Here is a 20942-nt window from a genome sequence, read left to right as displayed (position 1 = left end):
CCACCTACTGGCAGACAGACAGACAGACTGACCGACAGACAGACAAGAAGACAGACACCTCTCACTCCCATTCTCCTTAAGACTCGCTGAGTGTTTGTAAGTCACATTCAGCTAGCACTCCTGAATGGGAGACGTATGAGCATTACTGACCACACACACACACACACACATACACACATACTTTGGCGACAGTCGTAATGTGAGTCATGGACTCACCACCTCATGTACCTTACAGGTTCACACAACACACAACTTAACACATACATACGCCATAGACAAACAGTGTAAGGACTTGACTAATCAGCGGAGACGGACAGACCATCTAGACGTGCAGGATCAGTAAGACGGTCAGGGCTGGTTGGGATGGGGAGGGGGGGGGGGTCTTTGTGTTTTTGTTAAGGGGAGGGCTTTAGATTTTCAAAGGGGGTGGGGGCAACAGGGTGATGGAGGGGGGAGGGGCTTTAAATGTTAGGATTCTATTGTGTATATTAAAAAAAAAAGGATGAAAGAAAACCCAGCCGTTCACATTGACTGCAAACATTGAATTATGTTAAATAAAATATGATCTTGAATGATAATAACTATGTTGATGTCCACATCCCCGTGTATGCCAGCTACAGATGACTGGGCCATGATGTGTGGAGCTTGAAGACCACCGTAGCTCATAACACGTTTTCAAACTTAAAATATAAGTAGGGGTGTTGTCTTGGCACAGAGGTTCCTCAGCTATAATCCTGGAATTCTGACTAGTGACTACTGTCAGAGTTCAATCAGGGTCTAATCTTTCTGGGTCACCGACCGAATGCAATTAACTACCTGGTAAAAGTGGGAGAAGAGGGCAGTTATTTGGACCGGCGGTGAGAGAACCAGTATGTTCTCATTACGAGTCAAATGCGCCACAGCATTGGACTGGTAATGATTCTCACGGCAAGGTTGTCCTGGGTGACTGAAATTACCAATTCTAACGGGTTGTGCATCAAGAGTTCTTACAAGGTGACACTCCCATCAGCTACAGTATGACATCATCCTATGCAGAATGTACTTGGCTACAGAAAAATACCAGAGAAACGTTTGAGCCACTAGAGGGAGCCACATTCTGTAATGTACAAAAACTCCCGGTGAATCAGTCATATTACCAAGCATATTAAACAGATTTTCTTTCCACCGGCCAAATTAATCAGTTTAAAGCTGAAATAAGAGTGGCTTCAGCACACACTTCCCCTGCCTTAACACCACGGTCAGAAAGAGTTGTAGGCCTGTTCGGAATCCATGTTTTATGAATATGGACATGTTAGAATAGTCTTTGGTTTCTTGATGAGAAGGAAGTAATCCATGATTAACCCAATGGTGAACACTTTTAAAGGTCTCTAGTATTAACATCCCAGCTATAGAACCATTTATTATAATAGAATAGAGGGTACCGGTCCTGTATCAATAAATGGCATATATATTGAACGGGTAGTTAATATTTGGATGTAAAAGTAGTAGCTATAGAAGAGAATGAAAATACACAAGGGAACACACAATTACCAAATTGATACTGTACTGTCAGAACGATAGCCTAAACAAAACACAAATGTAAGGAAATATATATAAAAACAATGTGTGCCAGTGTCACACAAAAGTAGATCAGTAACCTCACATAGCGTTGTGAGCAATCAAGTATTAATGGAACATATGTATGGATTAAAGTTCTCAGTCGCCTTGATTGCTTTCAGTCATATGGATCCAACAGAAGTCTTTTAAGGAATCATGTCGTGGAAAATAGCAGATCTACAAGCTCACAACGTGTGCCTGGGACGCGTTGTGAGCTTGTAGATCTATTTTCGGTTATTCGTTCGAGTAATATAAGTGTTCAAACTAGCAATAGATTATATTAAACAGTGTTTGAATTGGTCAAACTAGCTAAAGAATGCATGTTCGGAAGCATCTTCCATAAAACCCTAATGGTGTCAGATATTTCATAAAAGCAAAGGTTAAAGCCTCAATCTGCGATTTCTTCAACTGGAACGTAGAACATGAACGAAAGAACAAAACATAATTCTACATAATATTGTGCTAATTGTTTAGGAAACACTCGGTTTCTCAGATGACAGTTGGGACTTGGCCTAACAAAAGTTTTAAGTCATGAGTTTCTATTTAGCTTTAAACCATGCATACGAGTTGTACATTAGTACTGGGTCCATATAGAGAATGTCGCTCACTTGAACGACATTCGGTACGTCTTGCCACTGACAAGTGACCAGTAGCCTACTCGGTATTGCTCTATTCTACAGTATTCTAAGTTGTTATTAGCAGCAGTAGCTAATACAGATGAAATCAAACAGTGATCACGCAGTAACAATACATTTGATTTCCTAAATTTATTAATATAGATTTCTCATTTCATGAACAAATAAAATCTTGAGGAATGGATTCCAGACAAAAATGTTTGGTCACATCTCTGTTATTCAGTTCAAGACATTCATTAGCGTGTGTGAGTGGGTTTATTAGAGATGTATGTACGAGTTATACAAACTTATCACCTCCCCACCAAACACAGTCCTTAATTCACACCAGCAGCTAAGATGGTTAAAAACCCCACCTCCTTCGCCTCCTTGACTCCATCCCACCCTTCGCTCCTCATATTTCTCCCTCTATCTGTCCCTTTCTCCCTCCCATGAAACTGCCAGGCTTCATTTACATTCATAAAGCAGAGCTCATTTAAAAACATTAGTTAAAAAGGATCCCTGACTAATAAGCCTCAATACATTATAATTGCCCTCTATAACTAAAATTACAAATTAAAAACACTGTAAATATTTTCTCCATTTTAAAAATAGTTCATCTTTTACTCAACTGGGACAACGCCCGTCGCAAGTTGATGTCATTTGTCCATGTGTCCAGCTATAAACAATTGTACTTAACCTAAACATAATTAAAAAAAACAACTTAATACTTCCCAAGGTTAATATGAGCATCAAAACAATAGTTTAAATGTTTTTATTAGCACATGCAGTCCATTGGGCTTAGACACACATGACATCATCAACTTGCGACAGGCATTGCCCCCCTTGAGTAAAAGATGAACTATATCTAAAATCAAGAAAATATTTAAGGGTTTTTTAATTTTACATTTTTGCTATAGAGGGCAATTATAATGTATGAAGGCATAGAAGGCTTAGATTAGCCAGGGATCTTTTTAACACAATTCGTTGGTAGACCAGTTCCCTCTCCCTCCTTTTCTCGTTTGCTCATAATGGGTAGTAATGAGGATCAGAGTTACTCGTGCAGGCTGGTGTAATGTGTGGTCAGGAGAACCAGGGGCGCTTCCTTGTCTCCGGTGCCCAACAGAGGGAACGTCTTCCCTCGGAACTCTGCTCCCGTGAAGGTGTAGATCTCACTGCCCGTCTTGGCGTTGTAGAAGGCCACCTGGCCCTCCTCCACGTCCAGATACACGCCCACGTGTCGCAGCTTGGGCGGAGCCTTCACCTGCACGGGGATGAAGGCAGGTGAGTTTTTTTTCTCAACACCCAATTCTAACTCTAGCCCTCCAAAATAAAAGCACACCGCAGAATGTCAAAATGTCTTCTTTTGAAACATACTTCATTTGTATATTTTTTTGTCATGCTATACACGAACAATGAAATGTTTCAGCCCTCATAAAGAAGGAAACACATCATTTTGATTAGACAAACAAAAGGGATATATACAATACAGTAGTACGTATCACAACAATAAAGTAGCAGTTAAAATCCATGAGCTGACCTTGGTAAGGGGTGGGGCGGTTAGGGCACGCATGTGATTGCCGCTCCACCAGATGGTGTAGTAGCCGTTCCCGGGACTCATGTCGAACAGGCCCTTCCTCTGAGCTGACTCCTGCACCACACCCAGCTTCCAGTCCTTATTCTCTCCTACACTCACCTGAGAGGGACAAAGAGACGATCGAATGGGGCGGGGGGTATATTAATTACATGGGAAAGTGAACGTGAACACAGCTTCTGACCTATTTATTCTTTAGCCCTATGGTTGGTCACTGAACTAAATATTATTTGGGACCCATACTTCACAAGCCACACAATCTTCTCAACATTCTGACACTCAAATGGCTTTTTTCAGAGAGACAAATCAGGAGATAAAAAATCTACTTTGTCATCTACCTTTCTCTGTCCCAGCAACACTCTCTCGAGATCTAGCACCAATAAAACACAGGACGTTTGCGAGATCTGCCCTCAGACAGATCCCAGTGGAGACATTTGTGTACTATTTCGCCCCTGGTAGCCAAACGTGGGTTGGGCAAACTTCCTCAATTAAACATCTTTGTCTAGTCCCAGGTTCTCAGAAGGTGCCAGTCATATTCTGAAGAAAACCTGGAGACTGACATTCAATAATTGGGTCTAATGATCACAATGACAACATTATAATGTTATATGTAAAGAAAATCTAGGAAACAAAGTCTTATAGACACCTGATCGGCTCAGAGACGGGTGCGCAATGCAGGGATCAAGAATAAAATGGACCTGCACCGTCTGCATCACTGATGCCTGAAGAAGGTCTATGTGACCGAAACTTTGCTTAAATAAAAGTGTTCCCATTGTGCAAGTGCAGACGGTGTGCGGGTCATTGTGTAAACGGAAATGCCAAGTCTTGCCACGTACACATTTGTCCGTGTACGGACACATGATGACCTCTCACCTCCCAGTAGTGTCGTCCAGAGTTGTAGCCCTCCTTGGCGATGACACAGGACCAGACGTCGTAGCGCTGCTGGCTGTTCCTGTAGAACTGGAGCTTCTCTCCTCTCTTCACCTGCTTTCTGTCCTCCGACAGGATGAGGAATGGGTAGGCCGTCACCGGGTTCAATGTCACATCCTCTGCACACAGGAAGTACAGTCACTACTAGGCCTGCCACAATTATTATACACGATTGCTGGCAATTATTTGATAATCGCAATTATTTTTGCAGAATCGTTAGCATTCATCAGTATAAATGTAACTGTTCATACATTTTCAAAAACAAAATTCAAAACAGCAGAAATAGCAGATCTACAAGGTCACAATGCATCACATTTCCACTATTCACTATATTTAAAAACATTTCAAAGTAAAACATTATTAAACATGAAGACATTATATCTAATAATAGATATAATAAGAGTACATAATTTATTTTGATTATTGGTACTGGTACTGTCATTTCTTTATTTTAAGTTATTTGTCATATCTGCCCTGTGCAGTTTTGGTTTAGAAAGCCTAAAAGGCAAACTAACACACACACACACACACACACACACACACACACACACACACACACACACACACACACACACACACACACACACACACACACACACACACACACACACACACACACACACACACACACACACACACACACACACACACACACACACACACACACACACACACACACACACACACACACACACACAGGAAGTTGTATGAACCCACAGTATGTTATTATTATGGAATGAAGACATTACCCACCAAGATAAGGACGAATCTTCTTTAGGCCTGGAAAGAAAAGACAGCTCTGTTATTATGGAACGTAGACAGAGCTGAGCAGCCATTTGGAAAACTGCAGAGCTGAATGTTGGGATTCATGTTTCAGCAATAAACAGTCGGTAATATTAAAATAAGACACTTACCTGAACCCGTTTTAATCTTCTTTAGATCTAGACAGATGGAAAGAAGGAGCCAAACACAGTTATCATTTGATCAGACGTCCCACCAACGTGTACCACTTAAAACAGAGACAATTACTGTATGATTTTTTTAAAATGGAGACAATTATTAATATTTTCTTAAATTACCACTTTGTTAAGGATGATGTAAGAGAAACCCATAGGAAAAGTAGAATACAGAACAATATAACATGTTTACATTACAGATTCATTACAGATTGTAGAGCATATTAATATACTAGATTACATAGTAAAACTAAGGATTTTACTGTGTACACAGTAGGCTAAAGCCCAAACTACAAAGATTGTACAAATGGAACCAAGTGGACTCTTGAGTCCATTTGGTTCCATTATGTTGTACAATATTTGACTCAAATTAAACACTGATGATTTTACTGTTTATATATCATTTTCAACCATAATTCAGTGCTATATGTACAGTAGGTGCTGTAACTGACCTCTCAGAGACCAATGGCTCTTCTTCAGATTGACACTGCTTCCTCTCACACTCAGCATGCTCTCTCTCACGCTGAGCATGCTCTCGTTCAGCGTGCCGCTCTCACCTGACGAGACTGGAGCACAACAACAACAACAGTCATCATGTGACTTCTGTATGAAAAGTTGCACATTCCCTTCAAAACCCCTTTACAGAAATGCCACAAATCAGTGAATGTAATTCCTAATCTCCCCGTCTTTTTAACCCATTCAATCCGGGAAAGCATCCGTGTCATTTTAGATTTTGCTCCATGTAAACTACATAATCGTTGCTGTCGGGCAGAAACCTCTTACCTCCATATTTGTTCTGTAAATGAATGCCCTACTTGATCATACTACAGTGTCATACAAAAGCATCAAAAGTAGCAGATGTACAAGCTCGAAACGCGGCACGAAGCGACGCGTTTTGAGCTTGTAGATCTGCTACTTTTGCCATTTTTTTATTTGAATCCTGAAAAGTAACAGTTTTGGATATATGAGGTTTCCACCCGACAGAGACAACATATACGTTTTTTTTTACCCTAGTGCGCCTGCTCGGTGCTCAAGTCTTCTGCATTTGGGCACCATTTGAAACCGGGTGCTTCCAAATGCTGGTGAGCAACTTTCATTGAAATGAATAGCTGGGGGCATATTATAACTATGGTTAACATACAACAGTTACAGGTCTCACTTGTAAAAGAGGTTTCAATCTGTGACTTCCTGGTTGAGTAAAGGTTATACGGGTATACAAGTTAAAAGGGATAGTTCACCCAAAAAAGTACTTATTTTCTATCGATTACTCACCCCATGGAAACTGGATATTAGAGACTTGGATATTTTTTAGTTTTTGTCACATTCCTAAGCCAATAATTTGAGGACGAGCAGTGGGTTCCAGTAGGAGACACAAAGGAGACTCTTTGTGGTTAACATTTTTTGTTTTTGTCGCATTCCTAAACCAATAATTTCACCACGAGCAGTGGGTTCCAGAAGGAGACTCTTTGTGGTTAACATTTTTTGTTTTTGTCGCATTCATAAGCCAATAATTTGACCACGAGCAGTGGGTTCCGGTAGCAGACACAAAGGAGACTCTTTGCGTTTCCTACCGGAACCCACTGGTCGTCCTCGCCTTATTGGCTTAGGAATGCGACAAAAACAAAAATATCCATGAATTAAAGTCTGAGTAATGGATAGAATTTTTTTTGGGGGGTGAACTATCCCTTTAACTCTCTGTAATCCTGTGCATGTGACAACGAATCATGGGCCACACTGGAAGCTGCACACATCATAACTAGACGTGTACCATAACAAGAAGCGCACCACTCTACGTGGATGCACTGCGGCGCAACATCTTCGCTAACAGCACTGTGTAGAGCTCAAGACCTCAAGACCCTGATGCTAGATAGGAGAGTGTGGGGGGCAGCGATTCAGGAGTACCGAGTTGGTGTCGGCTAGACCGCACTCTCGCATCGCAGATGTTTACCCAACATGCATTACCTGGCTCAGCCTCCAGGCAGGTCAGTGGGTGTTAAGATTTGAGAAGAAAAATTACACCATTTTTTTTTTGCCCCAACTGTTGTACTCACTAGAGCTCCGGGAGCCCCTGTGTCGAATCTCTCCCATCCTGATGTCATCCATCTTCTCCTTCACCTCCACCAGGGCGCTCTTCACCTCCCCCAGGTTGAATTGCAGGGACAGCTCTGACTCGTCGTCTACCTCCTCCTGGAGGTCTGAGACGACTCCCAGAGGGGCACCGGCCTCCTCAAAACCCTGGAGAGGAGAGGTAGAACGGATGGGGGAAATAGGAGAGGAGTTCAGAGGAAGGGGAGAATGGTGGCAGGTAATGAGTATAGACCAAATCAGAATGAAACAAACAGGTCTACACAATAAAAGATACAGCGTCCAGTACACTATATCTACGTCAAGTTTTCCAACCTGTGGATATTTAGAATCTTCCAAAAATAAGGTTAACAGGACAATACTGCCGAAATTATCCACCACTATTTTTTTTGTGTGTGATGTTTGAATGATTGATTGATCGAATACTTTATTAGCAATTAGAAACGGTGCAGCAGCACAGTAAAAAACTATGGGGGGCTCGTTTCCAGTGTACTCAATTCATCATCATCATCATCAGACAATAAATGATTTACAGAAAAGCATTAAATAGCTCTCAGACGGGGCTCCTGCCATGGAGCTCGGTGAGGTAGTGCGTTGTTTGCATCTCTGGGGGCAATGGGAATCATCTCATATTGGAGGAAGACAGGAATGGAGGAAAGAAGCAATGAAAACATGATGGAGAAGCTGGGACAGGAAAGTAAAGGAGGGCAGGACATAAAGAGAGTAAAGTAACAGAGTAAAAGTCTACAAGGTGCATCCCTACCCGGAGAAATCCTATGTGATCCTGGCTGGTGGCGTGCACCTCCAGCTTGGCCCGCCTCTCCCTCAGCAGGCTCAGCTCCGCCTCCAGACGTCTCACAAGCCCCTCCCCCTTGGTCTCCACGATGGCCCGTTTGTCCTGGATGCCGCCCACCAGCTCGGAGCGGATCCTCTCCAGGGAGCGCGACATTCTGTCCAGCAGGTGCTCCAGCTCGTTCTGCTCTCCGTCTGCGTAGCTCTGCAGACAGACAGATTGCAGTTGTTCATTGGGGCAGCGGTGGCCTACAGCAGTGGTTCCCAAACTTGTTATTGTGAAAGTAGCAGATCTACAAGCTCACAGATGCGGTGCGTTTTCGAATTTACACCCCCAACAACGCTGACGTTCCCTTGAGCAAGGCACTGAACCCCAACTGCTCCACTGCTAAGTGGCCAACAGTATAAGGCCGTGGTTGTACTAGGCGAGAATGAACCCCACTTACAGTTCAATTGGCAGAAAGTTGTCTAGATGTGTTTAGATCAGTACTGGACTGATTTACTTGAGGTGTCAACCGCACCAAAATTCAACAAAGTTGTACTGACGCACATCACACACACACACACACACACACACACACACACACACACACACACACACACACACACACACACACACACACACACACACACACACACACACACACACACACACACACACACACACACACACACACACACACACACACACACACACACACACACACACACACACACACACACACACACACACACACACACACACACCGCCAGCTGGAAGCTCTGCCCCTTTGCTTTCGTAGAATGTAATGTGACTGCTTCAGTCACGCGCTTGTGTGATCATACCCTAAAGCAGTGTTTCCCAAATACTGGGTCGGGACCCATTTTTGGGTGGGCGACCAATTCTTATGGGTCGCAAGGTTTCTTTCTACGTTTCCTACAATTTCTTTATTATTTCCATTCTTTAAAAAAAAAAGGGAAAATAGCAGATTTTCACTATTAATTAGGGCTATTAAATATGTATTTTTGAAAGTTTGGCTCCCGGGAGACACCAAATGTATCTTTTGGGCTCAAGCTAAAACGTTTGGGAACGCCTGCCCTAAAGTAACAAGGTCTGAGAGGTGAAACAGTTGCTAGATCTGACTGCCTGCAGTAGGGGAATTGCAGTATGAGGTAACATGGTTGTATAAAGTTATTCTTACTCTGATACGGTTTAGCCTCTCTGTCAGCTCCATGAGACGGAGGTTCTTCCCCTCAATCCGATTCATCATCTCCATCTCCGTCTTTGCTACCAGTTTCTGGAAGGAGAAACGGATGGATGGACAGACAGAAAGACATGAGATTTCTAGTGGCTCATTTACAATTCAAGATTTTCAGGTGAGCAACACATTTATATCATTAAATATAAATTAGGCTTAAGTCATCATCATTCCCTTCCCTCATGTTGTCAGTGCAATACCACAGCGGTTCTCAAAGTGGGGCCCGGGGACCCCCAGGGGTCCTTGAGGGGGTTCCAGGGGGTCCCCAGCAAAATTAGTTAATATAGCATTAAAGTAACTTGGCTATTAAAAAAATCTTGGGGGAAAAAGGGAATAATGTAAGCATTTGTTTTTGCACAATTCTTCTCTTCTCATCTAAATGTGGGGGTCCTTGACATGAAAAGGTTTGTTTGAGAACCACTGGTATACTAGCTGGCCTCTTCTATCTCTGTTCATCAATCCATATCTGTGTCTCTCTTCTTCTCACCTGTTTGCTCAGTCTCTCGGTCTGGACAGAGACAGTTTTGTGTGTACGGTGTTCCTCCAGGACACAGATGGCACAGATACAGCGCTGGCATGTCTTACAGTACACCTGGTCAATGAGCACAACATCAAAAGGTGATAACACGTCAATTTAGCTATTTAACCTTTATTGAGCCATCTAATGACATTAAAAGATATACATTTTTAACTCGCGGCACGGCCTAGAAAGCAGCATCAGTGACAAACCGTTGCAAACAGTTATATATTAAATATATCAGATAATCTGAGACAGTTTTGTAGTTTTGCAGATGATTTTGTCATTTATCTGGCTGGCTCTGCCAATAAGAATTGTTCCCTAAGGACTACATCAAAAACAGTCATCTTTAGCTAGCTCCCTAATGGATTGAAATGTTGCAGAAAAAAATTCTATTTTACAGCCTATCTGCACTCAAGGAATACTTCTTGAAAATGGGTGATGTGATCCTTTGAGGGTGATTTATACTAGTTGCAAGCCATGTTGCGCACCGGAAACAGCCGATCTACAAGCTCACAACGAGTCACGCCGCAACACATTGTGAGCTTGTAGATCAGCTATTTTCGGTGCGCACTACACCAGCACGCAACCAGGTATAAATCAGCCATTAAAGTCGAACTGCAGTTCAATTCAATTCAATTTTATTAAAGTGTCAAATCACAACAAGTTGTCTCAAGACACTTTACATGTAGAGAAGAGACCCGACATCCCACCCTGAGCAAGCAGTTTTGCGACAGTGGCAACGAAAAACTGCCTCTTAACTGGAAGAAACGTCAGGCAGACCCTAGGCTCTAGTGTGGCGGCCTTCTGCCTCGACCGTGTCGGGGGAAAGAAGAGAGAGAGAGGGAGAGACAGACAGAGGAGAGACAGAAAGAGATACAGTGCAAGTTCAGTGCAGTTCTCCTCACCTCCAGCAGGCGGCGATGTGCACAACAGGTGCGACCCCTCAGAGCCTCCTGGGGGTCCAGCAGCTGGTGGCTGGCATAGAAAGCCGAGTTGCGGTGAGGCTGGACATGTGCGTCGCAGTACGAGGCCGTGCACGTGAGACAGGAGCTGACGGCGCGCTGTTTGATGCCTGTGCACACGTCGCACCACACAAAGTCCTCGTGTGACTCGGCCGTTCGAAAGGGGTTCGAATTCGCTCCGGCCGAGTTCATTGTCTGACCGTCTGCCGTCATGGGTAAACCCATCCCAGCCTCTATGGGTAATTCTCCATTAGAGGCCGTTCCGTACCGGGACAGCTTGTATTTGTCGGCGATGAGAGCGAAGACTTTGTTGATGCTGAGGAGCGGTCGCTCTTCAAACTGTCTCTTGCAGAGCGGGCAGGTACACACAGTGCTGGAAGCCCAGTATCCTCCAATACAGGCCTGCAACAAAACCAGTCCAGGAAAGAAAATTATGATCACACCCCAAGGCTTGATTTATACTTAGTACACTTATACACCAAAAATAGCAGATCTACAAGCTCACAACGGGGCGTGCTGCAATGTGTGGTGAGCTTGTGGATTGGCCATTTTTGGTGTACATCACTGGTGCGCAACAACGCATAACTCAGGCTTAAGTTTGGGTAACCATAGGATAAATCTAGCAGTTTACTTTCATGCATTTTTAAAACACGCATTTCCTTGCACTGTTAATTACTATATTCATTACTGAGTCTATAAAATATTAATTACAATATTGATTACTGAATATCACATTGACACCAGCAGGTAAAAGCAAGTATTTCATAAATGTACCACCTTATATGTACACCAGTCGGTCAGGCTCACTTTCCTAGAAAACTATAAAGCGTTGTCCGTCATCGCTTTAAAAGCCACTTAAACCCCAGCTACTTATTTGACCGGGGTCCCCCAAGGCTCCATGCTAGGTCCATGCAAATCTGTTCTCCAAAAGTAGCCGATCTACAAGCTCAAAACACATTGCGACGTGTTGTGAGCTTGTAGATCGGCCATTTTTGCTGATCATCATGCTGATTGTTGTTCATCCCAGAATAGGGATGCTAGGGTTCAAGTTTTTTTTTTAAAGAAATAACAGAGGGTGAACACGGTACTGTCCAGACATACAGTACCTGGCAGAAGTTATGTCCACAGGGAGTGGAGACAGGATCGCTGAAGAGGTCCAGACAGATGGAGCAGGTGAGCTCTTGCTCCGAGAACATTTCGGGGGCCGGGCCTGCTGCTGCTGCTGCTGCCTCTGCCATCATGGTGGACTGGGAGGAGAGACTCCTACAGAACAACAACATAATGATGATTATGATGATGAAAGGCCCAGAGCCAAAGCATGGGAAATAAACCACCAGCAAAATGCACCACTGAATAAAAGGTATTCAGTTGTCATTTGGAGAGAGTAGTTACAAAACACCTATTCGGACAGTAAAATACCTGCGGCTACTGTACATTGTTATCGCTTAAAGGGATAGTTCACCCCCAAGATTGCACACCCCATGGAGATTTTTTTGTCGCATTCCTAAGCCAATAATTTGATGATCCGGTAGGAGACTCAAAGTGTCGACTTTGAGTCTCCTACCGGAGACATTAGAATCTTTCCGCCGGTCATCAAATTATTGGCTTAGGAATGTGACAAAAACTAAAAAATCTCCATGAATTCAAGGCTTCATGGGGTGTGTAATTAATATAAAATAAGTAATTACACACTTGGGGTGAACTATCCCTTTAATGAAAATAACTGATCATCAATAGTCAGTTTATGGCAGTGGTTCTCTAAGTGGATACTGCCAGGCCAATTGGAAAGGAGGGGAAAAGAAACAAACATTCACAAATAGAGACAATAGGCTATGTACAATACAAGCTCACAACATATCACGATGCAATGCCTTTGTGAGCTTGAAGGTCGGCTATTCTTGCTATTTTCACCTGGTTTAGGGCTGTGATCCTCCCTGTCTTGCACCAGAAAAGGTGAACAATTCCCAGGTCTGGCCACATTCCACTTAAAACACCGTGGTTTAACCAGACCCATGCAGACTAAACACAAAAGTGCCACTTACAGTACTGTCAAAACGTAGCAGGGCTACTCAAGCTGACAAAGGAACCAAAAGGTGTGTCAGCCTTGACGTATTCGCCCCCGACATCATCATTCAGACATGTCAACTGTTGATCTAGTGCTAGAAACAATGCAGGCAGAGGAGCCACTTACAAATCCACCTGTCCGGTTTCATCATGTCAAAGTAAACGATGCACAAGCACTGCTAAACCATTCCATTATGTTCCCCTAGTGTGACGTCTTTCTTGGCTTCAAATTAAACCATTCCATTACATAACGCTCCCTCATGTGACACCTTGGCTTCAAATTACCTCAAAGCTGAGCAACACATGGTCGGCCAGTATGAGGTTCATTAGCCTACAGAAATACAGAAATTTGGCACTGATCCTGCAATGCTCACAGCTCTAAACATGTGAAAGCGATCCTCAAACAGATAAACAAAACAATATCGCTGTATGGGTCACACAGCCTAATGTGTACGTACTAACTGAACCAGATTAAAATGTGAAAGTAAAAACGAAGCACTCAGTGTTTCGTTTTTTTACGTCTAAAACGAGTGCTCAGAGCTTAAAATCGTACTATGTGTGATTTATTGTGTTAAATAGTTCTATATTCTGATAGTAATCACTGGCATAGAGTGTTTGTTCAGTAACAGGGGGTCTCCCAGCAGTGTCTCCAGTTCTTTAGTAAACAGAAAATACATGTCCAGGTCAGGATGCCAAATTCATCCAATCAGTAGGGATATCTCATACAGGATAAACAAGTGAAATTGAAAGTGATTAGATGAGCAAACTGACAAAATAGGAATACTATAAAATGGAATCTAATAATTGGCAACCCACCTGAAAATGAATTTTCTGTTTACTAAAGAGCTGGAGAGATCCCGGTTATTTAACAAACACTATTGTCAATAGATTACTATGAAAATAAAACTAACAAAACAACATCAATGAACTTACCTTAAGAGAATCTGAGGAATCTGGGCCTCAATGCGCCTGGGAGGTCAGATCAGCAACTGTAGAGACAATATTACTTTTTAGATGGATTTGCTTTTACTTTAAGTTTTTTTCTTTTGTTTAATTTGTTTAATTTGTATCAGCGATTAAAAACAACTCTTACAACGATTAAACATACACAATGAAATCCTCAGTGTTAAAATAGGGAAGGGTCCATTTGGTTCCCTTTGTACATTCTCTGATGTACAAATGGACACATTCACTTTAACACTGAGGATTTGACTGTGTGCAATTCTAAATATGACACCATTCTCAGGAGGAGTAGTTACAGTATGTGAGTCCAAGAAGAAAATTCCTCCGTCTTCTAGACATCAAATGACAAACTGAAAAGCAGGCTTAAGTTCTTCTAAACCAGCTAAGATGGATAATGTCACCCCTGTAGCTACCTCTGTCCAGTCTAATCTGTCACCAGCAGCCACAGCAGTTAATGACAGCCTGAGCAGCACTTAGGATAGAGCTCTTTGTCGTCTGTGTTCTGTCAGCAAAGATGGATGATAATGTAGGAGTATGTGTGGTGGTAGGTGTGTGTCTGTGTGTGTGCTCTGGTTGTGTAGACAGGTATAGAGGAGGTGTGGCCACAACACACCTGAACCACATCAAAGCAAATCAATCACAGATGCATAGAAATTAAACACACAGAATGTGAGCGCGACATCTAAGTGAATTTCGTCTGCTGTAGGATTAACTTGAAACTGACAGTGTGTGTGTGTGTGTGTGTGTGTGTGTGTGTGTGTGTGTGTGTGTATTCACGCATTCACTCTCTCTGCCACAAATGCATCATTTCAGAAAAACCCTGGAGGGTGGCTGGCAAGTGAGCTTGTAGATCTGCTGAAGTGATTTATTTAAAAAACACTTTAACCCCAGCATCCTCATGGGGAAGACTTTCAAAGAAAATATCAGATCGACAAGCTCACAACGCGACGCTTTTTTATACCTAGGCTATTTTCATGTTTTATAATGTAATAATTTATATCTGCAAAGCAACTAGTAACTAAAGCTTTCAAATACTTGTAGTGGAGTACAATATTTGCCTCTGAGATGTAGTGGAGTAGAAGTAAAAGTATTGGAAATACTCAAGTAAAGTACAAATATCTCAAAATTGTACTTGAGTTCTTAGTTACTTTCGACCACTGCCCATATGGGATTTAAGTGGTTAAAATAATGACAAGACCCAAATAGGGTCTTCAGGTTGAAAGTGGCTGATGAATGTATGGTTGCAGACAAGAAAACATGTGTCTATAACATGTGTCACGTGTAGATGTGGATTGATACTGTATGCACTCAGTATTGTCTGCAGATCTACTATCAGATTAATCTGCAAAAAAAAAAGAAAAACATTTAGAGGTGGAGAAAATATGCATAACAGAACTGAATTTGAGGTTAAAGGGCAAGACCACTTTAGTAGAGGTTTGGGTTGTGTAGTTACCTTGCAATGGTCTCTAACTCCAAAGGTGGACAAGAAATCAAAAATAATTGCTCCATTGATTAGAAATTGATAATTCAAAATATGCTCCTCATTGACTTACATTGTATGGTAAAACAGCTCTTAAAGTCACTCTTTTAGCACATAAACGAACACAAGCAAAGCTGATTCAGACAATATATAAAATCATCAAACTCGGTACTGTTTATTTTTATTTTTATTTTTTATTTTAAATGTCAACTTCCTGCTGATTTTACAATTTGAAGATCCGGAACTGTGGATCCAGTCCGGGTTTTCTTCTTAATAAAAATAGCTAAATCAACAGGAAGTTAACATTTTTATCAAAAACAAAAAAACAGTACTGAGTTTGGTGATGGTCCATATTGCTAAAATAGTGACTTTGAGAGCTGTTTCACCGTAAGTCAATGAGGAGCATATTTTGAATTATCAATTTCTAATCAATGGAGCAATTATTTTTGATTTCTTGTCCACCTTTGGAGTTACATCATGGCAAGGTAACTACCCAACCCAAACCTCTACCAACGTGGTCTTGCCCTTTAAATGCAAACGCTATAGGGGAATCCCAGATGACGCCCCTGGTCTGCCACCCCACCCTCCTCTCTTAATGCATCACCACCCTTCTTGTCCACTAACAAGAAGTGTGCGTGTGTGTGGGGGTAGTTTGGTATCGGGAGAACTGGGCCTATTCAAACCTGTAGAGATGTACCGATACCATTTTCTCCTTCCCAATACCGATTCCGATATCCATCACATGCGTATCGGTCAATACCGAGTACCAATCCGATTCCAGTGAGTAATTTAAACAAATCTAGGACAGTGGTTCTCAAAGTGAGGTCCAGGGACCATCTGGGTTCCTTGAGGGGGTTCCAAGTGGACCCTTACAGGGTCTGTAACTCTGAGAGTGTACAAATGGGTCCATTTGTACACTCTCAACAGTTATGGGGGTCCTTGAAATTAAAAGGGTTGAGAACCACTGATCTAGGAGTAAATACAAATTCCATTAATAATTGTTAATGTGCAGCTACAAGTTAGTAAAATAGTATCGGCAGCATTTCCGATACTGGTATCAGTATCGGAACAACTCTACAAACCTGCTATCTGACTTAATTAATTCTGCAGGTTCTGTGCTCAGGCCTAGACCCCCGTTCCCTGTAAAGCATGGCATGTTATCACTTTTGTTTATCTGATGTTCTCATGCAGAACTACTTAAAACAAGTTCACCAGCTGGCCGAATAAGCTGATTCAACCACTTCTGCTTAGCTTTTGTCTCCTATTTCAAGTGACAGTTCTAGCACTTCTCATTTGTAAATTTTTCCACAATTATTCTCATTCAATTACTGGATTATGGTCTTCTAGCGGCCACTGTGACTCTGGCCATTGCAATAATTACTGGTGACTGCTTGTATAGACATTGAACAATTAATTAGTTATGTATTACAGCTTGTCGAGAGCAGTTAGCTAAACAAAAAATAGTTGTTTGTTTGTTAGGCTGTTTGTTGCCTATAGAGATTAAACAGATCCACCCAGCTGGAATCAGACCGGGGTTGTTGTCCAACAAAACAGCTATACTGGTATATTAGGCAGGAATTAAGTCACTTACTCAAAGGCACACCAACAGGTTTCACATGGTGGTCAATACAGTCAACACATATTGTATTGTCACAAATGTATTGTATTGTATTGTCACACACACACACACACACACACACACACACACACACACACACACACACACACACACAATTAAACAAGCTTAATGCTTAATGAGCTTTCCAGTTTAGTAGACCTTGTATTGTGAATTTGTACTTCCATGTACTGTTACGTACTGTCATGTACTGTTCTCATGTCTTACTAAATAAAGTACATCAATCACACACACACACACACACACACACACACACACACACACACACACACACACACACACACACACACACACACACACACACACACACACACACACACACACACACACACACACACACACACACACACACACACACACACACACACACACACACACACACACACAGCAGTGGTAAAACCAAAGGCAAAGGAGACAAAGCATAGATTTTAAGCTATATAAACCATGCGTTCTCATGTTGAATTAAGAGAAGACTGTCACAAATTTTCAATAGGCGTACACGTACATTGCTTCATGGTGAAATGTTTAGAACACTAAATGCTACCAAGCTCTAGTTCCAGGAAATGAAGATCTTGTGAAATAGCAATGAAATGGAGCTATTGGAAGTTTACACAGCATTACGCAGTTCATGCATGGGAAAGAAACAGCGTAGAATATGAAAGGCATCTGTGTGTGTGTGTGTGTGTGTGTGTGTGTGTGTGTGTGTGTGTGTGTGTGTGTGTGTGTGTGTGTGTGTGTGTGTGTGTGTGTGTGTGTGCGTGTGCGTGCGCGCATGCATGTGTGTGACTAAGATGATCTAGGTGATAACACTGAGGATGCCACAAATGTTTTTAGTCTTGCTCTGCTCTTTGTCACAAAACCACAACACACATGGTGGGACCATGTGTGCAGGTCTATGTGAAGGGAACTTACAGGTGTGTATCTCAGTCAAGATAGCTACTGAACAATGTTAAATACTAGAACAGTGGTTCTCAACCTTTTCTGGACCAGGGCCCACTTGAAAATCAAGTGTTCGCTGCCCACCCATCTGACCACTTGGTGTGTTAAGTGGCGACTGAGTGGTCAGGTGGGCGGGCCTTGTGCATTTTCAGAGCATGTTTACTTTAATTACCAAATAAATGTATTGTGTTCTGGCTCTGAATAATGTAACTAAAGTAGTATACTTTACACAAGTTGATGCATGTCACTCACAAGCTCATTTTAATCTTAGTGTTTTGCCAATTATTTGGGGGCCCCCGTGAAATATCCTCGCGGCCCACCAGTGTGTCCCGGCCCACAGGTTGAGAACCACTGTACTAGAACACTGATGTCAACTCAACTGTAACATAAACATTACATAGGCCTATGCCTTTTTCTCTGTGAGGTCAGGTGCATACGTTTTATACACAGGCAGTCGCAGTGTCTTCAGTTATGCCAAAACATATAGGCTCTGGAAACGTGGCAGGTGTGAGATCGAATTCGAGATTATAATGATGGCCTATAAATTAATATAAAACGCTGTGATGGCCGAGTGGTTAAGGCGTTGGATTCGAAATCCAATGGGGTTTCCCCGCGCAGGTTCGAACCCTGCTCACAGCGGTCGCGTTAAACGCAATTTAGTCACTTGGACCTGCTCCTCCACCAGAGCAAAGACACCGCAGTGCGTTCAGCGGTCAGTAAGGAAAACAGTTACACACACACACACACACACATCCTACGTGAATAGTTGGCTGTACATTAATACTACTAACATGGTAGCGAAGGTGTACAATACTTGGGTCACACTCACAAGACGCTCATCTGTAGACAGGGCTAGTACAATACATTGTGATCGGATTTCTCTTTTGCGCAGTTTATTGAGCATCTGCTGCACCACGTCTAGACAGTTACCTAGCATGGGTGACCGTTGCGCGCCATGTGCGCCGAAAATAGCAGATCTACAAGCTCACACAGCATGCATGAGTAGGCCTATGAATGCTGTCATGCTTTGTGAGTGTCTTTAGTAGATTTGAGTGTGTGAAGTGAAGTTTTGTTTTACCTTTATTTGACCAGGTAGGTAGTGAATTGATTTTTTTTTAAAATCCTTTTTCCAAGGCCTGGCCAAAGCATTTGTACCCCATACCCAAAAAAAGAAAAGAAGAAAATAATAATTGTGTGAGGAGTGTGGATGTTTATCCATGAGATGTTGATTCCATTAGTTGAGAAGACTGCTCTGGTGTCTGGTCTGGTCTGCTCTGGTCCGACCAGTTACACCATCATGCTAACTAAAACTCTGGTAGGATTCCACCAGTCCTCCAGCCAAAACAACCTCAGGGGAAACGAACTTGCAACTATTTGCCCCTGTGATTTTCCATAGTGGCCTCTAGACAGGCCTAACAGGTCATTGCCATTAGCCTAGCTCATGGGGTTCTCAAATTAAAGTGGATTCCAGGGACTCCTAAAGTTTAGGGGTTCTAAGTTGATCCTTACAACTTGTACAACTTGTAAGGGTCAATTTAGAACCCCCTAAATGTCTGGGTTACAAACTTGTAGTACAAGTAAGTCAGTAGTGTAACTCTGACAGTATACAAATGGAAGGGTCCATTTGGTTCCATTTGTATACTGTCAGTTAAGTGGAGACCTTGAAATGTAAAAGTTTGACAACCATTGGCCTAGCTAATGTTATGTAGACGTTCTTAAGCCTACCTTAAGTCTCATCGCTTTACATTGACACTATATGCTCATGATTGGTAGGCCTACAACTAAAGAAGAGGCTACAATATTTTGACTTCGACAAATATGAAAGTAATAGGGCCTATAGCTGTTCATTATCATTACACAATGGACGTAATATGAGACACAATTAGTGTTTCAAATATTATAATATACAATACACCCTCTGAATAGCCTACTGTCTGCATTTACTCGCATATTTAATCATCTGGCATTATAATGAACACCACCAGATTAAAACAATAGAAACACGTATTTGGCATGTACAAACATTTGACAGATTGCTATTGTGGACTTTAAGCCACATTTACCCACCAACAAACAAACAAAAACAAGTTGTAACTGAACTATCAAACTGTTTTAAAGTGATTCATCTAAAACTGTCAGCTACAGTTAGCATCAGTCTCTCACCTGAGTTCTGTGTGTCTATGTTTTGTTTAGACTGCTGGTCCTCTGTCCACGTTTAGTTGTTATTGAGGAGAAACTTCATCGCACCCTGATTAGTATCGGAGAATAAAGCATTTGTACGTAGTAAGAAGTTGAACCCTACTGGGCTGAAGTTGTCAGGTAAGTTGGAGACCAGTGAAAGAGAGGGGCGTGTCAGAGAGAGATAGACAGAGAGCGAGAGAGAGAAAGAGAGAGAGGAGGGGCGTGGCAGAGAGAGAGTGAGGGAGATGGACTGTGGAGTGTTTGGAAAACAGGACTAGAGATTTGAGGAAATTAAGAAGTGAAAGTGTGAGTGAGTGGAGAAGTAAATACATTTTACTGTTAAGTAAATGAAGAGAGAGCATGGAGATTAATGACCTCTCAAAAGGTGTATTTAT

General features: G+C 42.2%; 1 protein-coding gene across 4 annotated transcripts; it reads right to left on the bottom strand.

Annotated features, from left to right (window-relative positions):
- Window positions 1–2354: 2354 nt before the first annotated feature.
- On the bottom strand, window positions 2355–20660 carry btr30 (bloodthirsty-related gene family, member 30). 4 transcript variants are annotated; one of them, XM_084071820.1, is made up of 15 exons: window positions 20530–20638; window positions 19445–19502; window positions 14282–14337; window positions 12391–12547; window positions 11228–11686; window positions 10290–10394; window positions 9746–9841; window positions 8536–8769; window positions 7739–7922; window positions 6140–6253; window positions 5646–5672; window positions 5485–5511; window positions 4675–4850; window positions 3748–3903; window positions 2355–3471 (listed from the first exon to the last, which is right to left on the bottom strand). In XM_084071820.1, the coding sequence occupies exons 4-15, from the start codon at window positions 12523–12525 to the stop codon at window positions 3262–3264; spliced, it is 1923 nt and encodes a 640-aa protein (XP_083927946.1). In that variant the 5' UTR covers window positions 12526–12547; window positions 14282–14337; window positions 19445–19502; window positions 20530–20638; the 3' UTR covers window positions 2355–3261. The 4 variants fall into 4 exon arrangements, with proteins under 4 accessions (XP_083927946.1, XP_083927945.1, XP_083927947.1 ...); XM_084071819.1 differs by lacking the exon at window positions 19445–19502 and having other exon boundaries at window positions 20530–20660; XM_084071821.1 differs by lacking the exons at window positions 19445–19502; window positions 20530–20638 and adding an exon at window positions 14725–14840.
- Between the last annotated feature and the right edge of the window lie 282 nt (window positions 20661–20942).

This window comes from Gymnoscopelus microlampas, assembly GCF_963454915.1.
Source record: "Gymnoscopelus microlampas genome assembly, chromosome: 11".
NCBI lineage: Eukaryota > Metazoa > Chordata > Actinopteri > Myctophiformes > Myctophidae > Gymnoscopelus > Gymnoscopelus microlampas.
The sequence above is the reverse complement of the archived record's forward strand: the minus strand, read 5'-3'. Positions and strand labels throughout refer to the sequence as shown.